This window comes from Oncorhynchus clarkii, unplaced genomic scaffold (genome assembly GCF_045791955.1).
Source record: "Oncorhynchus clarkii lewisi isolate Uvic-CL-2024 unplaced genomic scaffold, UVic_Ocla_1.0 unplaced_contig_6067_pilon_pilon, whole genome shotgun sequence".
NCBI lineage: Eukaryota > Metazoa > Chordata > Actinopteri > Salmoniformes > Salmonidae > Oncorhynchus > Oncorhynchus clarkii.
Window position 1 is genome coordinate 20,034 of NW_027261154.1, and position 27,281 is coordinate 47,314.

Here is a 27,281-nt window from a genome sequence, read left to right on the forward strand (position 1 = left end):
GGAACAAGTAGATTAGTTGATATGACGTGCCTCGATTACCCCATTGTGGGAACAAGTAGATTAGTTGATATGACGTGCCTCGATTACCCCATTGTGGGAACAAGTAGATTAGTTGATATGACGTGTCTCGATTACCCCATTGTGGGAACAAGTAGATTAGTTGATATGACGTGCCTCGATTACCCCATTGTGGGAACAAGTAGATTAGTTGATATGACGTGCCTCGATTACCCCATTGTGGGAACAAGTAGATTAGTTGATATGACGTGCCTCGATTACCCCATTGTGGGAACAAGTAGATTAGTTGATATGACGTGCCTCGATTACCCCATTGTGGGAACAAGTAGATTAGTTGATATGACGTGCCTCGATTACCCCATTGTGGGAACAAGTAGATTAGTTGATATGACGTGCCTCGATTACCCCATTGTGGGAACAAGTAGATTAGTTGATATGACGTGCCTCGATTACCCCATTGTGGGAACAAGTAGATTAGTTGATATGACGTGCCTCGATTACCCCATTGTGGGAACAAGTAGATTAGTTGATATGACGTGCCTCGATTACCCCATTGTGGGAACAAGTAGATTAGTTGATATGACGTGCCTCGATTACCCCATTGTGGGAACAAGTAGATTAGTTGATATGACGTGCCTCGATTACCCCATTGTGGGAACAAGTAGATTAGTTGATATGACGTGCCTCGATTACCCCATTGTGGGAACAAGTAGATTAGTTGATATGACGTGCCTCGATTACCCCATTGTGGGAACAAGTAGATTAGTTGATATGACGTGCCTCGATTACCCCATTGTGGGAACAAGTAGATTAGTTGATATGACGTGCCTCGATTACCCCATTGTGGGAACAAGTAGATTAGTTGATATGACGTGCCTCGATTACCCCATTGTGGGAACAAGTAGATTAGTTGATATGACGTGTCTCGATTACCCCATTGTGGGAACAAGTAGATTAGTTGATATGACGTGCCTCGATTACCCCATTGTGGGAACAAGTAAGTAGATTAGTTGATATGACGTGCCTCGATTACCCCATTGTGGGAACAAGTAGATTAGTTGATATGACGTGCCTCGATTACCCCATTGTGGGAACAAGTAGATTAGTTGATATGACGTGCCTCGATTACCCCATTGTGGGAACAAGTAGATTAGTTGATATGACGTGTCTCGATTACCCCATTGTGGGAACAAGTAGATTAGTTGATATGACGTGCCTCGATTACCCCATTGTGGGAACAAGTAGATTAGTTGATATGACGTGCCTCGATTACCCCATTGTGGGAACAAGTAGATTAGTTGATATGACGTGCCTCGATTACCCCATTGTGGGAACAAGTAGATTAGTTGATATGACGTGTCTCGATTACCCCATTGTGGGAACAAGTAGATTAGTTGATATGACGTGCCTCGATTACCCCATTGTGGGAACAAGTAGATTAGTTGATATGACGTGTCTCGATTACCCCATTGTGGGAACAAGTAGATTAGTTGATATGACGTGCCTCGATTACCCCATTGTGGGAACAAGTAGATTAGTTGATATGACGTGCCTCGATTACCCCATTGTGGGAACAAGTAGATTAGTTGATATGACGTGCCTCGATTACCCCATTGTGGGAACAAGTAGATTAGTTGATATGATCTGTGTCCAGTGGGCAGGTGTTCTTGTTTTGCCAGTAAAGTGAAGTGTATCTGTTTGCAGAACTTGACAAAAACATGACTCCTCTGAGAATTTAAACAGGAATATGTCGTTTGTTTGTTTATTTAGCGCAATACCTTGTTACTGTAATAACTACAGTATTAAGGACTACGTAATTAAATCCTATCCCAAAAAGTCAGATAATTCCAAGAAAAATAAATAGAACGAGACTCCATATCTTTGTGTTGCCATGGTGTCATTGTGTTGCCATGGTGTCTTTATGTTGCCGTGGTGTTTTTGTGTTGCCGTGGTGTCATTATGTTGCCATGGTGTCTTTATGTTGCCATGGTGTCATTACGTTGCCATGGTGTCATTATGTTGCCAGTGTGTCATTATGTTGCCATGGTGTCATTATGTTGCCATGGTGTCTTTATGTTGCCATGGTGTCATTACGTTGCCATGGTGTCATTATGTTGCCAGGGTGTCATTATGTTGCCATGGTGTCATTATGCTGCCATGGTGTCTTAATGTTGCCATGGTGCCATTATGTTGCCATGGTGTCTTAATGTTGCCATGGTGCCATTATGTTGCCATGGTGTCATTACAGATCCCAACATACTTCCTCTGTTGGTTGTGGTTCCACTATAAGTGCTGCGTTAGCTTTCACACAACAGAACTTTGCCTTTCTCTGCTGTGATGCTTACACTACCTCCACATGTTGGTATAGATTATCTCTGGCTCACGTTCATGACATGAAGACTTGTCTCTGTGGCGCGTGTTTATGACACAGTAATGACTCCAGATCCCAAGGGGGGGGGGGGGGGGGGTTAAGGGTGCACCCATCCTGCCCCTGGATGAAGGGTAAGAGCTGATATAACCCTGGGTGAGAACAGAGAGAGAGAGGGGGTCATATGACTTCTGTGCCCTAACCAAACCCCCCCCTGAACTGAACACTCCATATCAGTCTGTACATATACCACCCCCATACACCCTACTGTACCGATACTCAGTGCAATTGCTCTTATCACAAGGAGCTAATTGGGTTCACTTTGGTCTCACTGAAGTGGCTAGATAAACAGTACCGAGTATGTGGGCAGATTCATTACAAAGGAATGTGTTTGGTTGAGCCCTTGATTGGTGCTTCTGTTTGTGGATGCTTATACTAATGGTAAACCAACACTTTGGACCCCCCCCCCCCCCACACACACACACACACCTAAACCCTGCCTGTCCTATTTCAGACCATAAACCTCAACGGCAGCCAGTGGAACCCTGTGTACAGTGGTTAAACCATGATATAGGGAAGCCAGAACCGTTTCAGCTCCTTTTGTTGTTGCAATGACGAGTTATTTATGACTGCTAGTTGTCCATGGCAATGGCATCATTAGGTTTGTGTGGCCAGATGTGTCTGTGGAATGGGGAACATTCCGGAACACTGTTCTTGACATTCTATAACAGAACATTCTATTTACAGGCTACACTCATAGACTAACGTTCCTCTGTGCATGTCATGTAGTTTACACAGAGGTGACCAGATTATTATATGTGGTGTCCTGAGTACCCCATTGACCAGATTATTATATGTGGTGTCCTGAGTACCCCATTGACCAGATTATTATATAAGTGGTGTCCTGAGTACCCCATTGACCAGATTATTATATGTGGTGTCACACCCTGACCATAGTTTACTTTGTATATTTCTATGTTTTGGTTGGTCAGGGTGTGATCTGAGTGGGCATTCTATGTTACATGTCTAGTTTGTCCAGTTCTATGTTCGGCCTGATATGGTTCTCAATCAGAGGCAGGTGTTCGTCATTGTCTCTGATTGGGAACCATATTTAGGTAGCCTGGGTTTCACTGTGTGTTTGTGGGTGATTGTTCCTGTCTATGTGTTTTCACCAGATAGGGCTGTTTAGGTTTTCGTTACGTTCATTACGTCCTTTATTTTGTAGTGTTTGTATTGATTCGTGTTTTACGTTTGTTTATTAAAACATGGATCGAAATCTACACGCTGCATTTTGGTCCGACTCTCCTTCTCATCAAGAAAACCGTTACATGTGGTGTCCTGAGTACCCCATTGACCAGATTATTATATAAGTGATGTCCTGAGTACCCCATTGACCAGATTATTATATAAGAGGTGTCCTGAGTACCCCATTGACCAGATTATTATATAAGTGGTGTCCTGAGTACCCCATTGACCAGATTAGTATATGTGGTGTCCTGAGTACCCCATTGACCAGATTATTATATAAGTGGTGTCCTGAGTACCCCATTGACCAGATTATTATATAAGTGGTGTCCTGAGTACCCCATTGACCAGATTATTATATAAGTGGTGTCCTGAGTACCCCATTGACCAGATTATTATATAAGTGGTGTCCTGAGTACCCCATTGACCAGATTATTATATAAGTGGTGTCCTGAGTACCCCATTGACCAGATTATTATATGTGGTGTCCTGAGTACCCCATTGACCAGATTATTATATAAGTGGTGTCCTGAGTACCCCATTGACCAGATTATTATATGTGGTGTCCTGAGTACCCCATTGACCAGAATTATATTAGTGGTGTCCTGAGTACCCCATTGACCAGATTATTATATGTGGTGTCCTGAGTACCCCATTGACCAGATTATTATATGTGGTGTCCTGAGTACCCCATTGACCAGATTATTATACAAATGGTGTCTCGATTACCCCATTGTGGGAACCAGTAGATTAGTTGATATGATCTTGACTTTTCTCTCAAAACAATTAAATGCCAATAAAACCTATTGGATTCATTCATACCCCTCAGAATGTTGCTGTTGAAAGTCTGTGTGTGTGTGTGTGTGTGTGTGTGTTGGAGAGAAAGAGGGAAAGACGATGTTTAGTCTGCCTGAGTTTGATTTAATGAAGAAAATATTTAAGAATAGCTAATAAATTCCTGGATATTGGTTTACGGCTATTGTTCTTTTGTGTGTCTTTTGGCTTCCCAGTAGTGGTGGTATTAACCCACTGCCAGGAGAGGGTGTGTGTGTGTGTGTCTGTCATCTCCTCTCTCCTCTCTCTCTCGTTGCAGAGTACATGAACTGCACCGGCTTCACTGACATGAACAGCAGACTGAACTACATCGAGTCCAAGGTAAGAAGGAATGACAGGGGAAAAGAGAACAGAGAACATGGAAGAAAGACGGCTGGTTGAAGATGATGACGACGATTAAGAAAATTATGATTATGATGGACGGAAGATTACATGTCACATCAGTATATTTAATCTGACCCTGGCTCTTTTGTTATTCCAGATTAAACTGCTAGACGGGGCAGGTTCACCATCACCATCCTTCAACAACTCAACGGAGGGTTCCAGTGATAACGAGGTGTACACCCCTAACCCCACCCCTATAGGCCCTCCATCCTACCTGGAGCCAGGTAATACCCCTAACCCCTCCCCCATAGGCCCTCCATCCTACCTGGAGCCAGGTAACACCCCTAACCCCTCCCCCATAGGCCCTCCATCCTATCTGCAGCCAGGTAACACCCCTAACCCCACCCCCATAGGCCCTCCATCCTACCTGGAGCCAGGTAACACCCCTAACCCCACCCCCATAGGCCCTCCATCCTACCTGGAGCCAGGTAACACCCCTAACCCCACCCCCATAGGCCCTCCATCCTACCTGGAGCCAGGTAACACCCCTAACCCCACCCCCATAGGCCCTCCATCCTACCTGGAGCCAGGTAACACGCCTAACCCCACCCCCATAGGCCCTCCATTCTACCTGGAGCCAGGTAACACCCCTAACCCCACCCCCATAGGCCCTCCATCCTACCTGGAGCCAGTTAACACCCCTAACCCCTCCCCCATAGGCCCTCCATCCTACCTGCAGTCAGGTAACACCCCTAACCCCTCCCCCATAGGCCCTCCATCCTACCTGGAGCCAGGTAACACCCCTAACCCCTCCCCCATAGGCCCTCCATCCTACCTGCAGTAAGGTAACACCCCTAACACCTCCCCCATAGGCCCTCCATCCTACCTGCAGTAAGGTAACACCCCTAACCCCTCCCCCATAGGCCCTCCATCCTATCTGCAGTAAGGTAACACCCCTAACCCCTCCCCCCATAGGCCCTCCATCCTACCTGGAGCCAGGTAACACCCCTAACCCCTAACGCATAGGCCCTCCATCCTGTCTGCAGCCAGGTAACACCCCTAACCCGCCCTCCATCCTACCTGCAGTAAGGTAACACCCCTAACCCCTCCCCCATAGGCCCTCCATCCTACCTGCAGTAAGGTAACACCCCTAACCCCTCCCCCATAGGCCCTCCATCCTACCTGCAGTAAGGTAACACCCCTAACCCCTCCCCCATAGGCCCTCCATTCTACCTGGAGCCAGGTAACACCCCTAACCCCACCCCCATAGGCCCTCCATTCTACCTGGAGCCAGGTAACACCCCTAACCCCACCCCCATAGGCCCTCCATTCTACCTGGAGCCAGGTAACACCCCTAACCCCACCCCCATAGGCACTCCATCCTACCTGGAGCCAGGTAACACCCCTAACCCCTCCCCCATAGGCCCTCCATCCTACCTGCAGTAAGGTAACACCCCTAACCCCTCCCCCATAGGCCCTCCATCCTACCTGCAGTAAGGTAACACCCCTAACCCCTCCCCCATAGGCCCTCCATCCTACCTGCAGTAAGGTAACACCCCTAACCCCTCCCCCATAGGCCCTCCATCCTATCTGCAGTAAGGTAACACCCCTAACCCCTCCCCCATAGGGCCTCCATCCTGTCTGCAGCCAGGTAACACCCCTAACCCCTCCCCCATAGGCCCTCCATCCTACCTGCAGTAAGGTAACACCCCTAACCCCTCCCCCATAGGCCCTCCATCCTATCTGCAGTAAGGTAACAACCCTAACCCCACCCCCATAGGCCCTCCATCCTACCTGGAGCCAGGTAATACCCCTAACCCCTCCCCCATAGGCCCTCCATCCTATCTGGAGACAGGTAACACCCCTAACCCCTCCCCCATAGGCCCTCCATCCTACCTGCAGTAAGGTAACACCCCTAATCCCTCCCACATAGGCCCTCCATCCTACTTGCAGTAAGGTAACACCCTACCCCTCCCCCATAGGCCCTCCATCCTATCTGCAGTAAGGTAACACCCCTAACCCCTCCCCCCTAGGCCCTCCATCCTACCTGCGGTAAGGTAACACCCCTAACCCCTCCCCCATAGGCCCTCCATCCTACCTGGAGCCAGGTAACACCCCTAACCCCTCCCCCATAGGCCCTCCATCCTACCTGCAGTAAGGTAACACCCCTAACCCCTCCCCCATAGGCCCTCCACCCTACCTGGAGCCAGGTAACACCCCTAACCCCTCCCCCATAGGCCCTCCATCCTGTCTGCAGCCAGGTAACACCCCTAACCCGCCCTCCATCCTACCTGCAGTAAGGTAACACCCCTAACCCATCCCCCATAGGCCCTCCATCCTATCTGCAGTAAGGTAACACCCCTAACCCCTCCCCCATAGGCCCTCCATCCTACCTAGAGTAAGGTAACACCCCTAACCCCTCCCCCATAGGTCCTCCTACCTATCTGCAGCCAGGTAACGCCCCTAACCCCTCCCCCATAGGCCCTCCATCCTACCTGGAGCCAGGTAACACCCCTAACCCCTCCCCCATAGGCCCTCCATCCTACCTGCAGTAAGGTAACATCCCTAACCACTCCCCCATAGGCCCTCCATCCTACCTGCAGTAAGGTAACACCCCTAACCCCTCCCCCATAGGCCCTCCATCCTACCTGCAATAAGGTAACACCCCTAAACCCTCCCCCATAGGCCCTCCATCCTACCTGGAGCCAGGTAACACCCCTAACCCCTCCCCCATAGGCCCTCCATCCTACCTGCAGTAAGGTAACACCCCTAAAACCTCCCCCATAGGCCCTCCATCCTACCTGGAGCCAGGTAACACCCCTAACCCCTCCCCCATAGGCCCTCCATCCTGTCTGCAGCCAGGTAACACCCCTAACCCGCCCTCCATCCTACCTGCAGTAAGGTAACATCCCTAACCCCTCCCCAATAGGCCCTCCATCCTACCTGCAGAAAGGTAACACCCCTAACCCGTCCCCCCTAGGCCCTCCATCCTACCTGCGGTAAGGTAACACCCCTAACCCCTCCCCCATAGGCCCTCCATCCTACCTGGAGCCAGGTAACACCCCTAACCCCTCCCCCATAGGCCCTCCATCCTACCTGCAGTAAGGTAACACCCCTAACCCGCCCTCCATCCTACCTGCAGTAAGGTAACATCCCTAACCCCTCCCCCATAGGCCCTTCATCCTGTCTGCAGCCAGGTAACACCCCTAACCCGCCCTCCATCCTACCTGCAGTAAGGTAACACCCCTAACCCCTCCCCCATAGGCCCTCCATCCTATCTGCAGTAAGGTAACACCCCTAACCCCTCCCCCATAGGCCCTCCATCCTACCTAGAGTAAGGTAACACCCCTAACCCCTCCCCCATAGGTCCTCCTACCTATCTGCAGCCAGGTAACCCCCCTAACCCCTCCCCCATAGGCCCGCCCTCCTCCCTGGAGCCAGGTAACACCCCTAACCCCTCCCCCATAGGCCCTCCATCCTACCTGCAGTAAGGTAACACCCCTAACCCCTCCCCCATAGGCCCTCCATCCTGCCTGCAGTAAGGTAACACCCCTAACCCCTCCCCCATAGGCCCTCCATCCTACCTGCAGTAAGGTAACACCCCTAACACCTCCCCCATAGGCCCTCCATCCTACCTGGAGCCAGGTAACACCCCTAACCCCTCCCCCATAGGCCCTCCATCCTACCTGCAGTAAGGTAACACCCCTAACACCTCCCCCATAGGCCCTCCATCCTACCTGGAGCCAGGTAACACCCCTAACCCCTCCCCCATAGGCCCTCCATCCTGTCTGCAGCCAGGTAACACCCCTAACCCGCCCTCCATCCTACCTGCAGTAAGGTAACATCCCTAACCCCTCCCCCATAGGCCCTCCATCCTACCTGCAGTAAGGTAACACCCCTAACCCGTCCCCCCTAGGCCCTCCATCCTACCTGCAGTAAGGTAACACCCCTAACCCCTCCCCCATAAGCCCTCCATCCTACCTGGAGCCAGGTAACACCCCTAACACCTCCCCCATAGGCCCTCCATCCTACCTGCAGTAAGGTAACACCCTTAACACCTCCCACATAGGCCCTCCATCCTACCTGCAGTAAGGTAACACCCCTAACACCTCCCCCATAGGCCCTCCATCCTACCTGCAGTAAGGTAACACCCCTAACCCCTCCCCCATAGGCCCTCCATCCTATCTGCAGTAAGGTAACACCCCTAACCCCTCCCCCCATAGGCCCTCCATCCTACCTGGAGCCAGGTAACACCCCTAACCCCTCCCGCATAGGCCCTCCATCCTGTCTGCAGCCAGTTAACACCCCTAACCCACCCTCCATCCTACCTGCAGTAAGATAACACCCCTAACCCCTCCCCCATAGGCCCTCCATCCTACCTGCAGTAAGGTAACACCCCTAACCCCTCCCCCATAGGCCCTCCATCCTACCTGCAGTAAGGTAACACCCCTAACCCCTCCCCCATAGGCCCTCCATCCTACCTGCAGTAAGGTAACACCCCTAACCCGTCCCCCCTAGGCCCTCCATCCTACCTGCAGTAAGGTAACACCCCTAACTCCTCCCCCATAGGCCCTCCATCCTACCTGGAGCCAGGTAACACCCCTAACCCCTCCCCCATAGGCCCTCCATCCTACCTGCAGTAAGGTAACACCCCTAACCCCTCCCCCATAGGCCCTCCATCCTACCTGCAGTAAGGTAACACCCCTAACCCCTCCCCCATAGGCCCTCCATCCTACCTGGAGCCAGGTAACACCCCTAACCCCTCCCCCATAGGCCCTCCATCCTACCTGGAGCCAGGTAACACCCCTAACCCCTCCCCCATAGGTCCTCCATCCTATCTGCAGCCAGGTAACGCCCATAACCCCTCCCCCATAGGCCCTCCATCCTACCTGGAGCCAGGTAACACCCCTAACCCCTCCCCCATAGGCCCTCCAACCTACCTGCAGTAAGGTAACAGCCCTAACCCTTCCCCCATAGGCCCTCCATCCTACCTGGAGCCAGGTAACACCCCTAACCCCTCCCCCATAGGCCCTCCATCCTACCTGCAGTCAGGTAACACCCCTAACCCCTCCCCCATAGGCCCTCCATCCTACCTGCAGTCAGGTAACACCCCTAACCCCTCCCCCATAGGCCCTCCATCCTACCTGGAGCCAGGTAACACCCCTAACCCCTCCCCCATAGGCCCTCCATCCTACCTGCAGTAAGGTAACACCCCTAACACCTCCCCCATAGGCCCTCCATCCTACCTGCAGTAAGGTAACACCCCTAACCCCTCCCCCATAGGCCCTCCATCCTATCTGCAGTAAGGTAACACCCCTAACCCCTCCCCCCATAGGCCCTCCATCCTACCTGGAGCCAGGTAACACCCCTAACCCCTAACGCATAGGCCCTCCATCCTGTCTGCAGCCAGGTAACACCCCTAACCCGCCCTCCATCCTACCTGCAGTAAGGTAACACCCCTAACCCCTCCCCCATAGGCCCTCCATCCTACCTGCAGTAAGGTAACACCCCTAACCCCTCCCCCATAGGCCCTCCATCCTACCTGCAGTAAGGTAACACCCCTAACCCCTCCCCCATAGGCCCTCCATCCTACCTGGAGCCAGGTAACACCCCTAACCCCTCCCCCATAGGCCCTCCATCCTATCTGGAGACAGGTAACACCCCTAACCCCTCCCCCATAGGCCCTCCATCCTACCTGCAGTAAGGTAACACCCCTAACCCCTCCCCCATAGGCCCTCCATCCTACCTGCAGTAAGGTAACACCCTAACCCCTCCCCCATAGGCCCTCCATCCTACCTGCAGTAAGGTAACACCCCTAACCCGTCCCCCCTAGGCCCTCCATCCTACCTGCAGTAAGGTAACACCCCTAACCCCTCCCCCATAGGCCCTCCATCCTACCTGGAGCCAGGTAACACCCCTAACCCCTCCCCCATAGGCCCTCCATCCTACCTGCAGTAAGGTAACACCCCTAACCCCTCCCCCATAGGCCCTCCATCCTACCTGCAGTAAGGTAACACCCCTAACCCCTCCCCCATAGGCCCTCCATCCTACCTGGAGCCAGGTAACACCCCTAACCCCTCGCCCATAGGCCCTCCATCCTATCTGCAGTAAGGTAACACCCCTAACCCCTCCCCCATAGGCCCTCCATCCTGCCTGCAGTAAGGTAACACCCCTAACCCCTCCCCCATAGGTCCTCCATCCTATCTGCAGCCAGGTAACGTCCATAACCCCTCCCCCATAGGCCCTCCATCCTACCTGGAGCCAGGTAACACCCCTAACCCCTCCCCCATAGGCCCTCCATCCTACCTGCAGTCATTCATCACCTCTGGGGAGGTTACCTCTCAACATGGTAAACACATTGTTCTGGTTCCTGTCCATAGGAGGAAGAGGACCACCAGGGCCAATCGGATCACCAGGTATTCCAGGCCCAGCTGGCGAGGCAGGGGTTCCAGGACAGACTGGACCGACAGGTGATCCATCCTAATATTCCTCAGATGGGAATGCATGACATTTGTTCTGGTTTTTCAACATTGTTCAGCATTGTCTTGAGTCAGAAGATTCCGCCTGCGAGCGTTGCATAGTAGTAACGGCGCCTGACGTAAGACAATGCATGTTCAGGTCATTTATCTTCAATATCGGAATGCCTATTGTTGTGAGATGATATGTCCCCTCTGATTCCCAGGGCCAATGGGAGAGCGAGGAAGACCAGGAGAGATCGGTTTTCCAGGCCTCCCCGGACCTCCAGGCCCTCCAAGGCCACGTCACTCCTCTACCCAGCCGAGGGGTGACATGTTCGGGTTCGACGAGCAGGGTGAGTGGACCCCCCCCCCCACACACACACACACACACACACACACAACCACCATCATCACCATCTCAGCCTCAGTAGATGGTATTGTTTTCTATGAGCTCTTCCTGTCAACTAGGATTGGAACACTGGCCAAGGACCAATGAAAGCAGAACAAGGGCAGAATATATGTTCATATCCAAGAATTAGAAGCAGTTAATTAGAACCACTGAGAGGGCCTCAGAGTATCTGTCCTCCTCAAAATAGCCGTGTTTGCTTCAGTCTGTAACAAAGACATCACATTAGTAGTTAAAATGCATCAGGTGGTTATTTACCAGGGTCAGAATGTCTCATGTACAGAATTACTACAACAGGAAATACTGGGTTGAATGAAGTTGATTGTTTCCTTGTGTGTCCACATTCATACTGCAGCTGCTAACAGCTACCATGGGTCTCTATAGCCACGCAGCTGCTAACAGTTACCATGGGTCTCTATGGCCACACAGCTGCTAACAGCTACCATGGGTCTCTATGGCCACGCAGCTGCTAACAGCTACCATGTGTCTCTATGGCCACGCAGCTGCTAACAGCTACCATTGGCCTCTATGGCCACGCAGCTGCTAACAGCTACCATGTGTCTCTATGGCCACGCAGCTGCTAACCGCTACCTTGTGTCTCTATGGCCACGCAGCTGTTAACCGCTACCATGGGTCTCTATGGCCACGCAGCTGCTAACAGCTACCATGTGTCTCTATGGCCACGCAGCTGCTAACAGCTACCATTGGCCTCTATGGCCACGCAGCTGCTAACAGCTACCATGTGTCTCTATGGCCACGCAGCTGCTAACCGCTACCTTGTGTCTCTATGGCCACGCAGCTGTTAACCGCTACCATGGGTCTCATTGACCACGCAGCTGCTAACAGCTACCATGGGTCTCTATGGCCACGCAGCTGCTAACAGCTACCATGGGTCTCTATGGCCACGCAGCTGCTAACAGCTACCATGTATCTTTATGGCAAAGCAGCTGCTAACAGCTACCATGGGTCTCTATGACCACGCAGCTGCTAACAGCTATCATGGGTCTCTATGACCATGCAGCTGCTAACAGCTACCATGGGTCTCTATGGCCACGCAGCTGCTAAAATCTACCTTGTGTCTCTATGGCCACGCAGCTGCTAACAGCTACCATGGGTCTCTATGGCCACGCAGCTGCTAACAGCTACCTTGTGTCTCTATGGCCACGCAGCTGTTAACCGCTACCATGGGTCTCATTGACCACGCAGCTGCTAACCGCTACCATGGGTCTCTATGGCCACGCAGCTGCTAACAGCTACCATGGGTCTCTATGGCCACGCAGCTGCTAACAGCTACCATGTATCTTTATGGCAAAGCAGCTGCTAACAGCTATCATGGGTCTCTATGACCATGCAGCTGCTAACAGCTACCATGGGTCTCTATGACCACGCAGCTGCTAACAGATACCTTGTGTCTCTATGGCCACGCAGCTGCTAACAGCTACCATGGGTCTCTATGGCCACGCAGCTGCTAACAGCTACCTTGTGTCTCTATGGCCACGCAGCTGTTAACCGCTACCATGGGTCTCATTGACCACGCAGCTGCTAACAGCTACCATGGGTCTCTATGGCCACGCAGCTGCTAACAGCTACCATGGGTCTCTATGGCCACGCAGCTGCTAACAGCTACCATGTATCTTTATGGTAAAGCAGCTGCTAACAGCTACCATGGGTCTCTATGACCACGCAGCTGCTAACAGCTATCATGGGTCTCTATGACCATGCAGTTGCTAACAGCTACCATGGGTCTCTATGGCCACGCAGCTGCTAACAGCTACCATGTGTCTCTATGGCCACGCAGCTGCTAACAGCTACCATGGGTCTCTATGGCCACGCAGCTGCTAACAGCTACCTTGTGTCTCTATGGCCACGCAGCTGTTAACCGCTACCATGGGTCTCATTGACCACGCAGCTGCTAACCGCTACCATGGGTCTCTATGGCCACGCAGCTGCTAACAGCTACCATGGGTCTCTATGGCCACGCAGCTGCTAACAGCTACCATGTATCTTTATGGCAACGCAGCTGCTAACAGCTACCATGGGTCTCTATGGCCACGCAGCTGCTAACAGCTACCATGGGTCTCTATGGCCATGCAGCTGCTAACAGCTACCATGGGTCTCTATGGCCACGCAGCTGTTAACCGCTACCATGGGTCTCATTGACCACGCAGCTGCTAACCGCTACCATGGGTCTCTATGGCCACGCAGCTGCTAACAGCTACCATGGGTCTCTATGGCCACGCAGCTGCTAACAGCTACCATGTATCTTTATGGCAACGCAGCTGCTAACAGCTACCATGGGTCTCTATGACCACGCAGCTGCTAACAGCTACCATGGGTCTCTATGACCATGCAGCTGCTAACAGCTACCATGGGTCTCTATGGCCACGCAGCTGCTAACAGCTACCTTGTGTCTCTATGGCCACGCAGCTGCTAACAGCTACCATGGGTCTCTATGGCCACGCAGCTGCTAACAGCTACCATGGGTCTCTATGGCCACGCAGCTGCTAACAGCTACCTTGTGTCTCTATGGCCACGCAGCTGCTAACAGCTACCATGGGTCTCTATGGCCACGCAGCTGCTAACAGCTACCATGGGTCTCTATGGCCATGCAGCTGCTAACAGCTACCATGGGTCTCTATGGCCACGCAGCTGCTAACAGGTACCATGTGTCTCTATGGCCACGCAGCTGCTAACCGCTACCATGTGTCTCTATGGCCACGCAGCTGCTAACAGCTACCATGGGTCTCTATTGCCACGCAGCTGCTAACAGCTACCATGGGTCTCTATGGCCACGCAGCTGCTAACAGCTACCATGGGTCTCTATGGCCACGCAGCTGCTAACAGCTACCATGTGTCTCTATGGCCACGCAGCTGCTAACAGCTACCATGTGTCTCTATGGCCACGCAGCTGCTAACAGCTACCATGGGTCTCTATGGCCACGCAGCTGCTAACAGGTGTCTCTATTTCACAGAAAATACCTATTCTAGACTTTAAACTGAAATATTATGTGATTAATTCATACCAGGGCCAGTATCTAAATACAAACTGTTTTCCATGGATGAGCTTGTGATGGTGACTAGAATGGGTCAGACAAGGCAAACACAGGTTAATGTGCCATAGTTCAACACTGGGGGGCAGTGCAGGCTGACTGGGGTTACCAGTATTTGGCCAAACTGCAAAATCAAAAGTTTAATTTTAGGGTTAGGCATAAGGTTAGCAGTGTGGTTAAGATTGGGGTTAAGATTGGGGTTAAGATTAGGGTTAAGATTAGGGTTAAGATTAGGGTTAAGATTGGGGTTTAGATTGGGGTTTAAGTTTAGTGTTGGTCTTGGTCTAGATCTGGGTCTGTTGAGAGGAGAGGAGAGGAGAGGAGAGGAGAGGAGAGGAGAGGAGAGGAGAGGAGAAGAGAAGAGAAGAGAAGAGAAGAGAAGAGAAGAGAAGAGAAGAGAAGAGAAGAGAAGAGAAGAGAAGAGAAGAGAAGAGAAGAGAAGAGAAGAGAAGAGAAGAGAAGAGAAGAGAAGAGAAGAGAAGAGAAGAGAAGAGAAGAGAAGAGAAGAGAAGAGAAGAGAAGAGAAGAGAAGAGAAGAGAAGAGAAGAGGAGAGGAGAGGAGAGGAGAGGAGAGGAGAGGAGAGGAGAGGAGAGGAGAGGAGAGGAGAGGAGAGGAGAGGAGAGGAGAGGAGAGGAGAGGCTGTGTTAGCTGCTTGAGCCAGCTGGCTGTAAATCACAGCTCATTTGTAAACTGTCAGCACAGCAGTCTGGAAACTCAGAACCAGCCAGGAGCCAAATCCCAGGCCCGTATAGAGAGGGGATGGAGGCAAGGCTCTGCCACTCATAGGCCCTCCTGATGTGGCTAGAGGGAAACTGCAGCAGCAGCTGGAATTAGTTCCAGACGGACGGATGATTCCACCAGTGCACTTTACCTTAGTTTTAGTTAAGTGTGCTGGCTGGGGTTGGGGATGTTTGGGTTAACGCTCACAGTTAGGGTGAAGAGGAAGTGATTCGGGTTTATGACAACACATACTAGACAGGACAACACATACTAGACAGGACAACACATACTAGACAGGACAACACATACACACAGGACAACACATACTAGACAGGGCAACACATACACACAGGACAACACATACTAGACAGGACAACACATACACACATGACAACACATACTAGACAGGACAACACATACACACAGGACAACACATACTAGACAGGGCAACACATACTAGACAGGGCAACACATACTAGACAGGGCAACACATACTAGACAGGGCAACACATACTAGACAGGACAACACATACTAGACAGGACAACACATACTAGACAGGACAACACATACTAGACAGGACAACACATACTAGACAGGACAACACATACTAGACAGGACAGCACATACTAGACAGGACAACACATACTAGACAGGACAACACATACTAGACAGGACAACACATACTAGACAGGACAACACCTACTAGACAGGACAACACATGCTAGACAGGACAACACCTACTAGACAGGACAACACATACTAGACAGGACAACATATACTAGACAGGACAACATATACTAGACAGGACAACACATACTAGACAGATGCATATATTAATAGAAATTTACTTTAAAAGTACTTTACCCTAGCAGTTTGCCCAAGCAGTTTACCCTAGCAGTTTGCCCTAGCAACACACACACACACACACACACACACACACACACACACACACACACACAGACACACACACACACATACACACACACACACACACACACACACACACACACACAAACACACAGACAAACACACACACACACACACTACAAGGGGGAAGTGTTGGGTCAGAGGTCCTACAAACTTTAATGAAACACCATTGAGATTTTACAGCAAAGTGGTACAACAGTGGAGGCTTCTCAGAGGAGGAAAGGGAGGACCATCTTCCTCAGTGAATTTCATAGAAATAAAAATTGTAAACGTTTAAAAAGTTATTCTTTTTTAGATAAAACTATACTAAATATATTCACGTCACCAAATAATTGATTTAAACTCTGCAATTAAACTCTACAGTAGACTCAACAGCACCCTCTAGGGTAGCACCATGGTGTAGCTGGAGGACAGCTTGCTTCCGTCCTCCTCTGGGTACATTGATTTCAAATTAGAATGTATCATGTAGTAGCCTAAACCTACCGCTGTTACATTGAACTGGGTGAATGGAATATGAATGACAGTCATCCAATATGCTGTAATATAAATGTAACATCACTGACCGCCTCTGTGGTACAACTTCGGTAAATACTGTATTTCTTGTTTGTGTTTTAATCAGAGGAAGCACCTCTTCCTCCAGCTCTTCCTGAGTTCGTAGCCGGCCCTCCCGGTCCACCTGGTCCCCTTGGACCCCCAGGTACAACTTCATTTCTGTGTGTATCTGTGTCCCTGCAGGTATGTGTCCCTGCAGGTGTGTGTCCCTGCAGGTTTGTGTCCCTGCAAGTGTGTGTCCCTGCAGGTGTGTGTCCCTGCAGGTGGGTGTCCCCCTGCAGGTGTGTGTTTGTATCAGTGTTTTTCTCTCTAAGAACTACAAGTACCATCAACACGAATATGTTCTGGAACTGTTTCTGTGACATCACAGGTCCCCCTGGACCAATCGGACCAGCAGGAGTTCCAGGTCTCCCAGGGCGAGATGTGAGTACCAAATAGTCTAGTATAATGTCAGAGATGTTACTATGGTCACAGTCAGGTCAACATTACATAGCAGAGATGTTACTATGGTTACGGTCAGGTCAACATTACATAGCAGAGATGTTACTATGGTTACGGTCAGGTCAACATTACATAGCAGAAATGTTACTATGGTCACGGTCAGGTCAACATTACATAGCAGAGATGTTACTATGGTTACGGTCAGGTCAACATTACATAGCAGAGATGTTACTATGGTCAAGGTCAACATTACATAGCAGAGATGTTACTATGGTCAAGGTCAACATTACATAGCAGAGATGTTACTATGGTTACGATCAGGTCAACATTACATAGTAGAGATGTTACTATGGTCAAGGTCAACATTACATAGCAGAGATGTTACTATGGTCACGGTCAGGTCAACATTACATAGCAGAGATGTTACTATGGTTACGGTCAGGTCAACATTACATAGCAGAGATGTTACTATGGTCAAGGTCAACATTACATAGCAGAAATGTTACTATGGTCACGGTCAGGTCAACATTACATAGTAGAGATGTTACTATGGTCAAGGTCAACATTACATAGCAGAGATGTTACTATGGTCACGGTCAGGTCAACATTACATAGCAGAGATGTTACTACGGTTACGGTCAGGTCAACATTACATAGCAGAGATGTTACTATGGTCACGGTCAACATTACATAGCAGAAATGTTACTATGGTCAATGTCAACATTACATAGCAGAGATGTTACTATGGTCAAGGTCAACATTACATAGCAGAGATGTTACTATGGTCAAGGTCAACATTACATAGCAGAAATGTTACTATGGTCAAGGTCAACATTACATAGTAGAGATTTTACTATGGTCAAGGTCAACATTACATAGCAGAGATGTTACTATGCTCAAGGTCAGGTCAACATTACATAGCAGAGATGTTACTATGGTCACGGTCAACATTACATAGCAGAGATGTTACTATGGTCAAGGTCAGGTCAACATTACATAGCAGAGATGTTACTATGGTCACGGTCAACATTACATAGCAGAGATGTTACTATGGTCACGGTCAACATTACATAGCAGAGATGTTACTATGGTCACGGTCAACATTACATAGCAGAGATGTTACTATGGTCAAGGTCAACATTACATAGTAGAGATGTTACTATGGTCACGGCCAGGGCAGTGTGAGCCTGGCTGTGTGAGGGAGATGTCTGATACCTCTTCCTGTTTGTGTGTTTCAGGCAGAGGGAGGCCTCCAAGGCACGGCTGGGGACCCAGGGTCTAAAGGAGACACAGGGGAGAGGGTGAGGCAAAAATGTTACCCCTAATGTTCTCATTATAAAACACTGGACTGCTTTAGAAGGAATTTGTTATGAACGTGCATTCCAACACGGACATCTGTTTTGATCAGGAGGTAGACAGGATCTCTTTTAAAGACCTTGTGTTCAAATTCTAAGTCTGCCTCCCAAACGGAGTACACTCATTTTGACCAGGGAACATTTGCGAAGCATCCAGACGTCAGACTTCACTGATCACAAAAGTAAACTTCTCATTCAGCCATAATGAATCAACGTGTGGCCCTGGTTAGACTTCACTGATCACAAAAGTAAACTTCTCATTCAGCCATAATGAATCAACGTGTGGCCCTGGTTAGACCTCACTGATCACAACCAGGGGGGAGGTTTCTATGACGACATAGGGATATTGTTTTATGATGTTCATACCAAGAATCATTTATCTATTTGATTTAGATTATTTTTTTTTTAAACCCCTTAAAGGTGTCAACAACAACAACAAAAATGATTGGATGAAACATTTGAATTGGTTGTTCATGCTATTAGCCAATAGAAACACATTGAATAACAGATTGGAACAAAGGTAACAAAATATAGTCCAAAACATACGTTTTTTTCTGAAGTGTCTGTCCTATATCGGATATAAGACATTTATTTATCCCCTTATTTTAGACATTATACTATCTCCGTATATTGTATACTTCCTTTCTTTTTTTTTAAAACTGGTACTTAAGGTCCCATTAAGATTATTTTTGTGAGTATTGTGGGCAGCCTAGCAAAATAGAGAACACCATGGTGTTCGTGAGACTCTCATCTTTCAATAGATTGGTCATAATAGTTTTTTTTAGGCCAAACCGACCGGACAATGCAGATGTTTTCGTGAGAAGACAACAACAAAAAAATCCTATCATTTTGTGTCTCATGGTCTGACAAACACCGCTCTAGCTCTGTCACCATTCAGAGGACGTGGTGGATTGAGATGGAGCCCACAGAGGGGGAAAAAAAACCAACAGATATCTCTAGCTTAAACAGACGGATTTTGATGAATTAGATTTCCCCAGGGTCGCAGAAATTGTAGGCCAACGGTTAATCAGCATATGGCCCTGGTCCGACCTCACAAATCACAACAGTAAAGTTCCCATTCAGACATAATTAATCAGCCCGTGGCCCTGGTCAGACCTCCCTGATCACAACAATAAAGTTCCAATTCGACCATGATGTTAAACCTAATCCCCTTCATCTGCTGTTATTAAAGAACAGAGGGTTTAACCCGTACGTGACCAGGTAGACCCGTCGGTGAGAACATCAAACAGACCAGTCATTGCGGCCAACCTCAGTGGTGTGCTGATTCTTCCTGTGACACTGCCCTCCAGTTTCTGCTTGCACTACGAGAATATGATGAGTGATTAGACCGGGATGTTATGTATCTAAAGAGGTTTTTTTTGGGGGGGGAGTAGGTCCTCTGATCTGTGTTCCTCTCTCTCTCTCACCAGGGACCTCCAGGATTAACAGGGGAGCATGGCCAGCCTGTGAGTACGGAAAGGCTGTTCACACAGGCACGCAAAGCAAAACGCCAGAGTTTTCATGTTAGCTTTTGGCTGATAAAAAAATATATATATGAAAAGTTGATAAATAAAACTGTTGCCGGCCAAAATGACCGGGATTTAAAAAATCCCATTGCAAAATAATGCTTTTTAGTCATTGATGGGAATACCAGTCTATGGAAATACATTTTCCCATCATGCCTTATCAGTCTATAGGTTAATTTGCATAATTTAGTGGAATTAAATTGGACTGTGTGTAGTCATCATATATCTTATTTATTCCAACACAACTATCGCAGCACCCAGAGCCTGTTCTGAGAGGGGTTTCTCCTGCTGCTCCACGGGCAGGTTGCTGCTGGAGGAAAACATGGTCTTTTAGAACCCCATTCACTGTGTAACAATTCTAAATGCAAATCGGGTGTTAAAAAAAACAGTTTTGGTGCACGATTAAAAATAGCTGCTATTGTTTTTTCTCTCAACTGGTAATTGAAATGGGCCCGTTCACCTTTCACGTGCAGGCAACAGGCTATCAGCCAGGCAACAGGCTATCAGCCAGGCAACAGGCTATCAGCCAGTCACCCCACCACTTTACAATGCGAGCTGGAGGTAGTATGCATTTTGAAAACATACTTAATTGTTTTAAACGTGAATGTTTTATTTCATATTATGAGGCACGTCTTACCTTGCTTCAAAGTAGCCTATAGGCAAAACCCAACCATGTAAAACGTGGAGGTAATTATTTCATAAAGACTCCAAAGGCAGCGTTTGAGTTTCAAGTTTGGGGAAACAATTTATCCTATAATTTCTACCATTCTGCGTGCTCGTTATGATTTTCACATGCGCATTTTCGTGGAACAGTTGCATTTCAATACATGAGACATGGAAGCCGAAGATAACGGCCTCCCGCAAAGCCGGCATAGTAGGATTCAATCTTCGTCCTGTATTGACCCTTTTCCTGTTTGATGGGTTTGTCTGAGGGCATAGCGGGATTGCTTATAAGCGTCCGGATTAGTGTCCTGCTCCTTGAAAGCGGCAGCTCTAGCCTTTAGCTCGGTGCGGATGTTGCCTGTAATCCATGGCTTCTGGTTGGGATACAGTATGTGCAGATGAGGATGTGCAAGTAGAAATACTGGTGTGCAAAAGAGCAGAAAAACTAAAACAAATATGGGATGAGGTAGGTAGTTGGTTGGATGGGCTGTTTACAGATGGGCTGTGTACAGCTGCAGCGATCGGTAAGCTGCTCTGACAGCTGATGTTCAGTGATTTTTGCAAGTGGTTTTGTAATGATAATGAATGTGTCAATGTGTTTACAGGGGCAGGCTGGGCAGAAGGGGGAGCCAGGAGAGGGTTTACCTGAGGTATGCACTGCATTGTGTCTTTATGGTTATTTGTCTCTGTCTGTCTCTCAGAGGGGGGAACTGAGGGAGTGTCTGTCTCTGTCTGTCTCTCAGAGGGGGGAACTGAGGGAGTGTCTGTCTGTCTGTCTCTCAGAGGGGAACTGAGGGAGTGTCTGTCTCTGTCTGTCTCTCAGAGGGGAACCGAGGGAGTGTCTGTCTCTGTCTGTCTCTGTCTGTCTCTGTCTGTCTCTGTCTGTCTCTCAGAGGGGGGGAACTGAGGGAGTGTCTGTCTCTGTCTGTCTCTCAGAGGGGGGGAACTGAGGGAGTGTCTGTCTCTGTCTGTCTCTCAGAGGGGGGAACTGAGGGAGTGTCTGTCTGTCTGTCTCTCAGAGGGGAACTGAGGGAGTGTCTGTCTCTGTCTGTCTCTCAGAGGGGGGGAACTGAGGGAGTGTCTGTCTGTCTGTCTCTCAGAGGGGGGAACTGAGGGAGTGTCTGTCTGTCTGTCTCTCAGAGGGGGGAACTGAGGGAGTGTCTGTCTCTGTCTGTCTCTCAGAGGGGGGAACTGAGGGAGTGTCTGTCTGTCTGTCTCTCAGAGGGGGGAACTGAGGGAGTGTCTGTCTCTGTCTGTCTCTCAGAGGGGGGGACTGAGGGAGTGTCTGTCTCTGTCTGTCTCTCAGAGGGGGGAACTGAGGGAGTGTCTGTCTGTCTGTCTCTCAGAGGGGGGAACTGAGGGAGTGTCTGTCTCTGTCTGTCTCTCAGAGGGGGGGAACTGAGGGAGTGTCTGTCTCTGTCTGTCTCTCAGAGGGGGGGAACTGAGGGAGTGTCTGTCTCTGTCTGTCTCTCAGAGGGGGGAACTGAGGGAGTGTCTGTCTGTCTGTCTCTCAGAGGGGGGGAACTGAGGGAGTGTCTGTCTCTGTCTGTCTCTCAGGGGGGGGGAACTGAGGGAGTGTCTGTCTGTCTGTCTCTCAGAGGGGGGGAACTGAGGGAGTGTCTGTCTCTGTCTGTCTCTCAGGGGGGGGGGAACTGAGGGAGTGTCTGTCTCTGTCTGTCTCTCAGAGGGGGGGAACTGAGGGAGTGTCTGTCTGTCTCTCAGGGGGGGGGAACTGAGGGAGTGTCTGTCTCTGTCTGTCTCTCAGAGGGGAACTGAGGGAGTGTCTGTCTGTCTGTCTCTGTCTGTCTCTCAGAGGGGAACTGAGGGAGTGTCTGTCTCTGTCTGTCTCTCAGAGGGGGGAACTGAGGGAGTGTCTGTCTCTGTCTGTCTCTCAGAGGGGGGAACTGAGGGAGTGTCTGTCTGTCTGTCTCTCAGGGGGGAACTGAGGGAGTGTCTGTCTCTGTCTGTCTCTCAGAGGGGGGAACTGAGGGAGTGTCTGTCTCTGTCTGTCTCTCAGAGGGGGGAACTGAGGGAGTGTCTGTCTCTGTCTGTCTCTCAGGGGGGAACTGAGGGAGTGTCTGTCTCTGTCTGTCTCTCAGAGGGGGGAACTGAGGGAGTGTCTGTCTGTCTGTCTCTTAGAGGGGGGAACTGAGGGAGTGTCTGTCTCTGTCTGTCTCTCAGAGGGGGGAACTGAGGGAGTGTCTGTCTGTCTGTCTCTCAGAGGGGAACTGAGGGAGTGTCTGTCTCTGTCTGTCTCTGTCTGTTTCTCAGAGAGGGAACTGAGACAGTGTCTGTCTCTGCCTGTCTCTGTCTGTTTCTCAGAGAGGGAACTGAGGGAGTGTCTGTCTCTGTCTGTTTCTCAGAGAGGGAACTGAGGGAGTGTCTGTCTCTGTCTGTCTCTCAGGGGGGAACTGAGGGAGTGTCTGTCTCTGTCTGTCTCTCAGGGGGGAACTGAGGGAGTGTGTCTCTGTGTGTCTCTCAGGGGGGAACTGAGGGAGTGCAGCAGCTGAGGGAAGCTCTCAAGATCCTGGCAGAGAGAGTTCTGATTCTGGAACACATGATTGGCATCCACGGTAAAGGGGGAGTAGTTTCTGATTCTGGAACACATGATTGGCATCCACGGTAAAGGGGGAGTAGTTTCTGATTCTGGAACACATGATTGGTATCCACGGTAAAGGAGGAGGGAGTTCTGATTCTGGAAGACGTGATTTGCATAATAGTATTGATTGGGTCAAGAGGATAGAGTGAGACTCTAATGTTTGTTTTCATGGTTTCTACCATTGTCCTCTTCTGTATGCAGAGAGTCCAGTGGAGTCCGGCTCTGGACTGGAGAGCCAACCAGATTCCTTCTCATTTCCCGCCATGAGGACCAGGAAGGCCGAGTTCACCATCAAGACAGGACGACTTCAGCCTCTCCAACTCTCCTCCAATCCTCAAGGAAACAATCTGCCTATAGAGGTGGTCAGACAGAGACAAGGTCTTTTTTAAGACACCGATGAATTTGATTTTCTTTTTTTTTTAGGGGGGTAGATCAGCTTTAATATTGCAGATAGATTGCACCTTCCATGTATTGTTTAAAATATATATATATATACAGTGCATTTGGAAAGTATTCAGACCACCTGACTTTTTCCACATTTTGTTACGTTACAGCCTTATTCTGAAATTGATTTTTAAATGTTTCCCCCTCATTAATCTACACACAATATCTCATAATGAAAAAGCGAAAACAGGCTTTTAAAAATGTTTACAAATGTATTACAAATAAAAAATATCACACAGGAAATAAAATAAATATTATAAATGGTGATGGTGATAAATGGTGATATAACTGAGTAGAACAATCCTTCTACACCAGACTGACAACATTACCTACATCCTTCATTGATATAACTGAGTAGAACAACCCTTCTACACCAGACTGACAACATTACCTACATCCTTCATTGATATAACTGAGTAGAACAATCCTTCTACACCAGACTGACAACATTACCTACATCCTTCATTGATATAACTGAGTAGAACAACCCTTCTACACCAGACTGACAACATTACCTACATCCTTCATTGATATAACTGAGTAGAACAATCCTTCTACACCAGACTGACAACATTACCTACATCCTTCATTGATATAACTGAGTAGAACAACCCTTCTACACCAGACTGACAACATTACCTACATCCTTCATTGATATAACTGAGTAGAACAACCCTTCTACACCAGACTGACAACATTACCTACATCCTTCATTGATATAACTGAGTAGAACAACCCTTCTACACCAGACTGACAACATTACCTACATCCTTCATTGATATAACTGAGTAGAACAACCCTTCTACACCAGACTGAAAACATTACCTACATCCTTCATTGATATAACTGAGTAGAACAATCCTTCTACACCAGACTGACACAATTACCTACATCCTTCAACTATTTACATAAGTATTCAGACCCTTTACTCAATACCTTCTTGAAGCACCTTTGGCAGCGATTACATCCTCGAGTCTTCTTGGGTACAAGCTTGGCACACCTGTATTTGGGGAGTTTCTACCATTCTTCTCTGAAGATCCTCTCAAGTCCTGTCAGGCTGGATGGGGAGCTTTGCTGCACAGCTATTTTCAGGTCTCTCCAGAGATGTTAGATCGGGCTCAAGTCCGAGCTCTGGCTGGGCCTTCCAAGGATAGGGGAGCTGAGTCTTGTCCCGAAGCCAGGTTTGCCTAGTTCGGTTCCCAACGTGAAGCATGGAGGAGGAGGTATGATGGTGTGTGGGTGCTATGTTGTTGACACTGTCAGTGATTTATTTAGAATTCAAGGAACACTTAACCAGCATGGCTACCACAGCATTCTGCAGCGATACGCCATCCCATCTGGTTTGCGCATAGTGGGACTATCATTTGTTTTTCAACAGGACAATGACCCAACACACCTCCAGGCTGTGTAAGGGCTATTTGACCAAGAAGGAGAGTGATGGAGTGATGCATCAGATGACCTGGCCTCCACAATCCCCCGACCTCAACCCAATTGAGATAGTTTGGGATGAGTTGGATCACAGAGTGAAGGAAAAGCAGCCAACAAATGCTCAGCATATGTGGGAACTCCTTCAAAACTGTAGGAAAATCATTCATCTCTGGTTGAGAGAATGCCAAGAGTGTGCAAAGCTGTCATCAAGGCAAAGGGCGCCTTCTTTGAAGAATCTAAAATATATTTAGATTTCTTTAACACTTTTTTGGTTACTACATGATTCCATGTGTGTTATTTTCATAGTTTTGATGTCTTCACCATTTATTCCACAATAGTAAAAATAAGAAAAACCCTTGAATGAGTAGGTGTGTTCAAACTTTTGACTGGTACAGTGTATATATATATATTTTAATTTTACCCCATTTTCTTCACAATTTCGTGGTATCCAATTGTTAGTAACACAACCCAACCAAGTCGCACTGCTTCTTAACACAGCGCGCATCCAACCCGGAAGCCACCAATGTGCCAGAGGAAACACCGTGCACATGGCGACCTGGTTAGCGCGCACTGTACCCGGCCCACCACAGGAGTCGCTGGTGCGTGACGAGACAAGGATATCCCTACCGGCCAAACCCTCCCTAACCAGGACGACGCTAGGCCAATTGTGCATCGCCCCAGTGACCTCCCGGTTGGCTGCGACAGAGCCTGGGCGCGAACCCAGAGTCTCTGGTGGCACAGCTAGCACTGCAATGCAGCGCCCTAGACCACTGCGCCACCCGGGAGGCCGTATGTATATTTTCCTTTATTATTTTCCCCTAACCTTCCCACCTCTCCCCTAGGAATCTTTTGTTTGTTTATTATCCCATCCTTCATCTACCCTCGACCTCTCCCATCTAGCTCTGAAGACCATCCAGCCCCATCCTTCATCTACCCTCGGCCTCTCCCATCTAGCTCTGAAGACCATCCAGTCCCATGCTTCACCTAGGCCTCGGCCTCTCCCATCTAGCTCTGAAGACCATCTCGTCCCATGCTTCACTTAGGCCTCGGCCTCTCCCATCTAGCTCTGAAGACCATCCAGCCCCATCCTTCATCTACCCTCGACCTCTCCCATCCAGCTCTGAAGACCATCCAGCCCCATCCTTCATCTACCCTCGGCCTCTCCCATCTAGCTCTGAAGACCATCCAGTCCCATGCTTCATCTACCCTCGGCCTCTCCCATCTAGCTCTGAAGACCATCCAGTCCCATGCTTCACCTAGGCCTCGGCCTCTCCCATCTAGCTCTGAAGACCATCTCGTCCCATGCTTCACTTAGGCCTCGGCCTCTCCCATCTAGCTCTGAAGACCATCCAGTCCCATCCTTCATCTACCCTCGACCTCTCCCATCTAGCTCTGAAGACCATCCAGTCCCATCCTTCATCTACCCTCGGCCTCTCCCATCTAGCTCTGAAGACCATCCAGTCCCATCCTTCATCTACCCTCGGCCTCTCCCATCTAGCTCTGAAGACCATCCAGTCCCATGCTTCATCTACCCTCGGCCTCTCCCATCTAGCTCTGAAGACCATCTCGTCCCATGCTTCACTTAGGCCTCGGCCTCTCCCATCTAGCTCTGAAGACCATCCAGTCCCATCCTTCATTTACCCTCGACCTCTCCCATCTAGCTCTGAAGACCATCCAGCCCCATCCTTCATCTACCCTCGGCCTCTCCCATCTAGCTCTGAAGACCATCCAGTCCCATCCTTCATCTACCCTCGACCTCTCCCATCTAGCTCTGAAGACCATCCAGTCCCATCCTTCATCTACCCTCGGCCTCTCCCATCTAGCTCTGAAGACCATCCAGTCCCATCCTTCATCTACCCTCGGCCTCTCCCATCTAGCTCTGAAGACCATCCAGTCCCATGCTTCATCTACCCTCGGCCTC

General features: G+C 49.3%; 1 protein-coding gene across 1 annotated transcript; it reads left to right on the forward strand.

Moving 5' to 3' along the window:
• The first annotated feature begins 4,729 nt into the window (after window positions 1-4,729).
• On the forward strand, window positions 4,730-25,721 carry LOC139405483 (EMI domain-containing protein 1-like). Its single transcript, XM_071147820.1, has 13 exons — window positions 4,730-4,786; window positions 4,947-5,124; window positions 5,305-5,430; window positions 10,980-11,054; window positions 11,170-11,259; window positions 11,472-11,600; window positions 16,972-17,049; window positions 17,275-17,327; window positions 18,584-18,646; window positions 20,131-20,166; window positions 21,495-21,539; window positions 23,372-23,462; window positions 23,690-25,721. Exons 1-13 carry the CDS (start codon window positions 4,730-4,732, stop codon window positions 23,875-23,877), a joined length of 1,209 nt encoding a protein of 402 aa, XP_071003921.1. The 3' UTR covers window positions 23,878-25,721.
• Window positions 25,722-27,281: the final 1,560 nt, after the last annotated feature.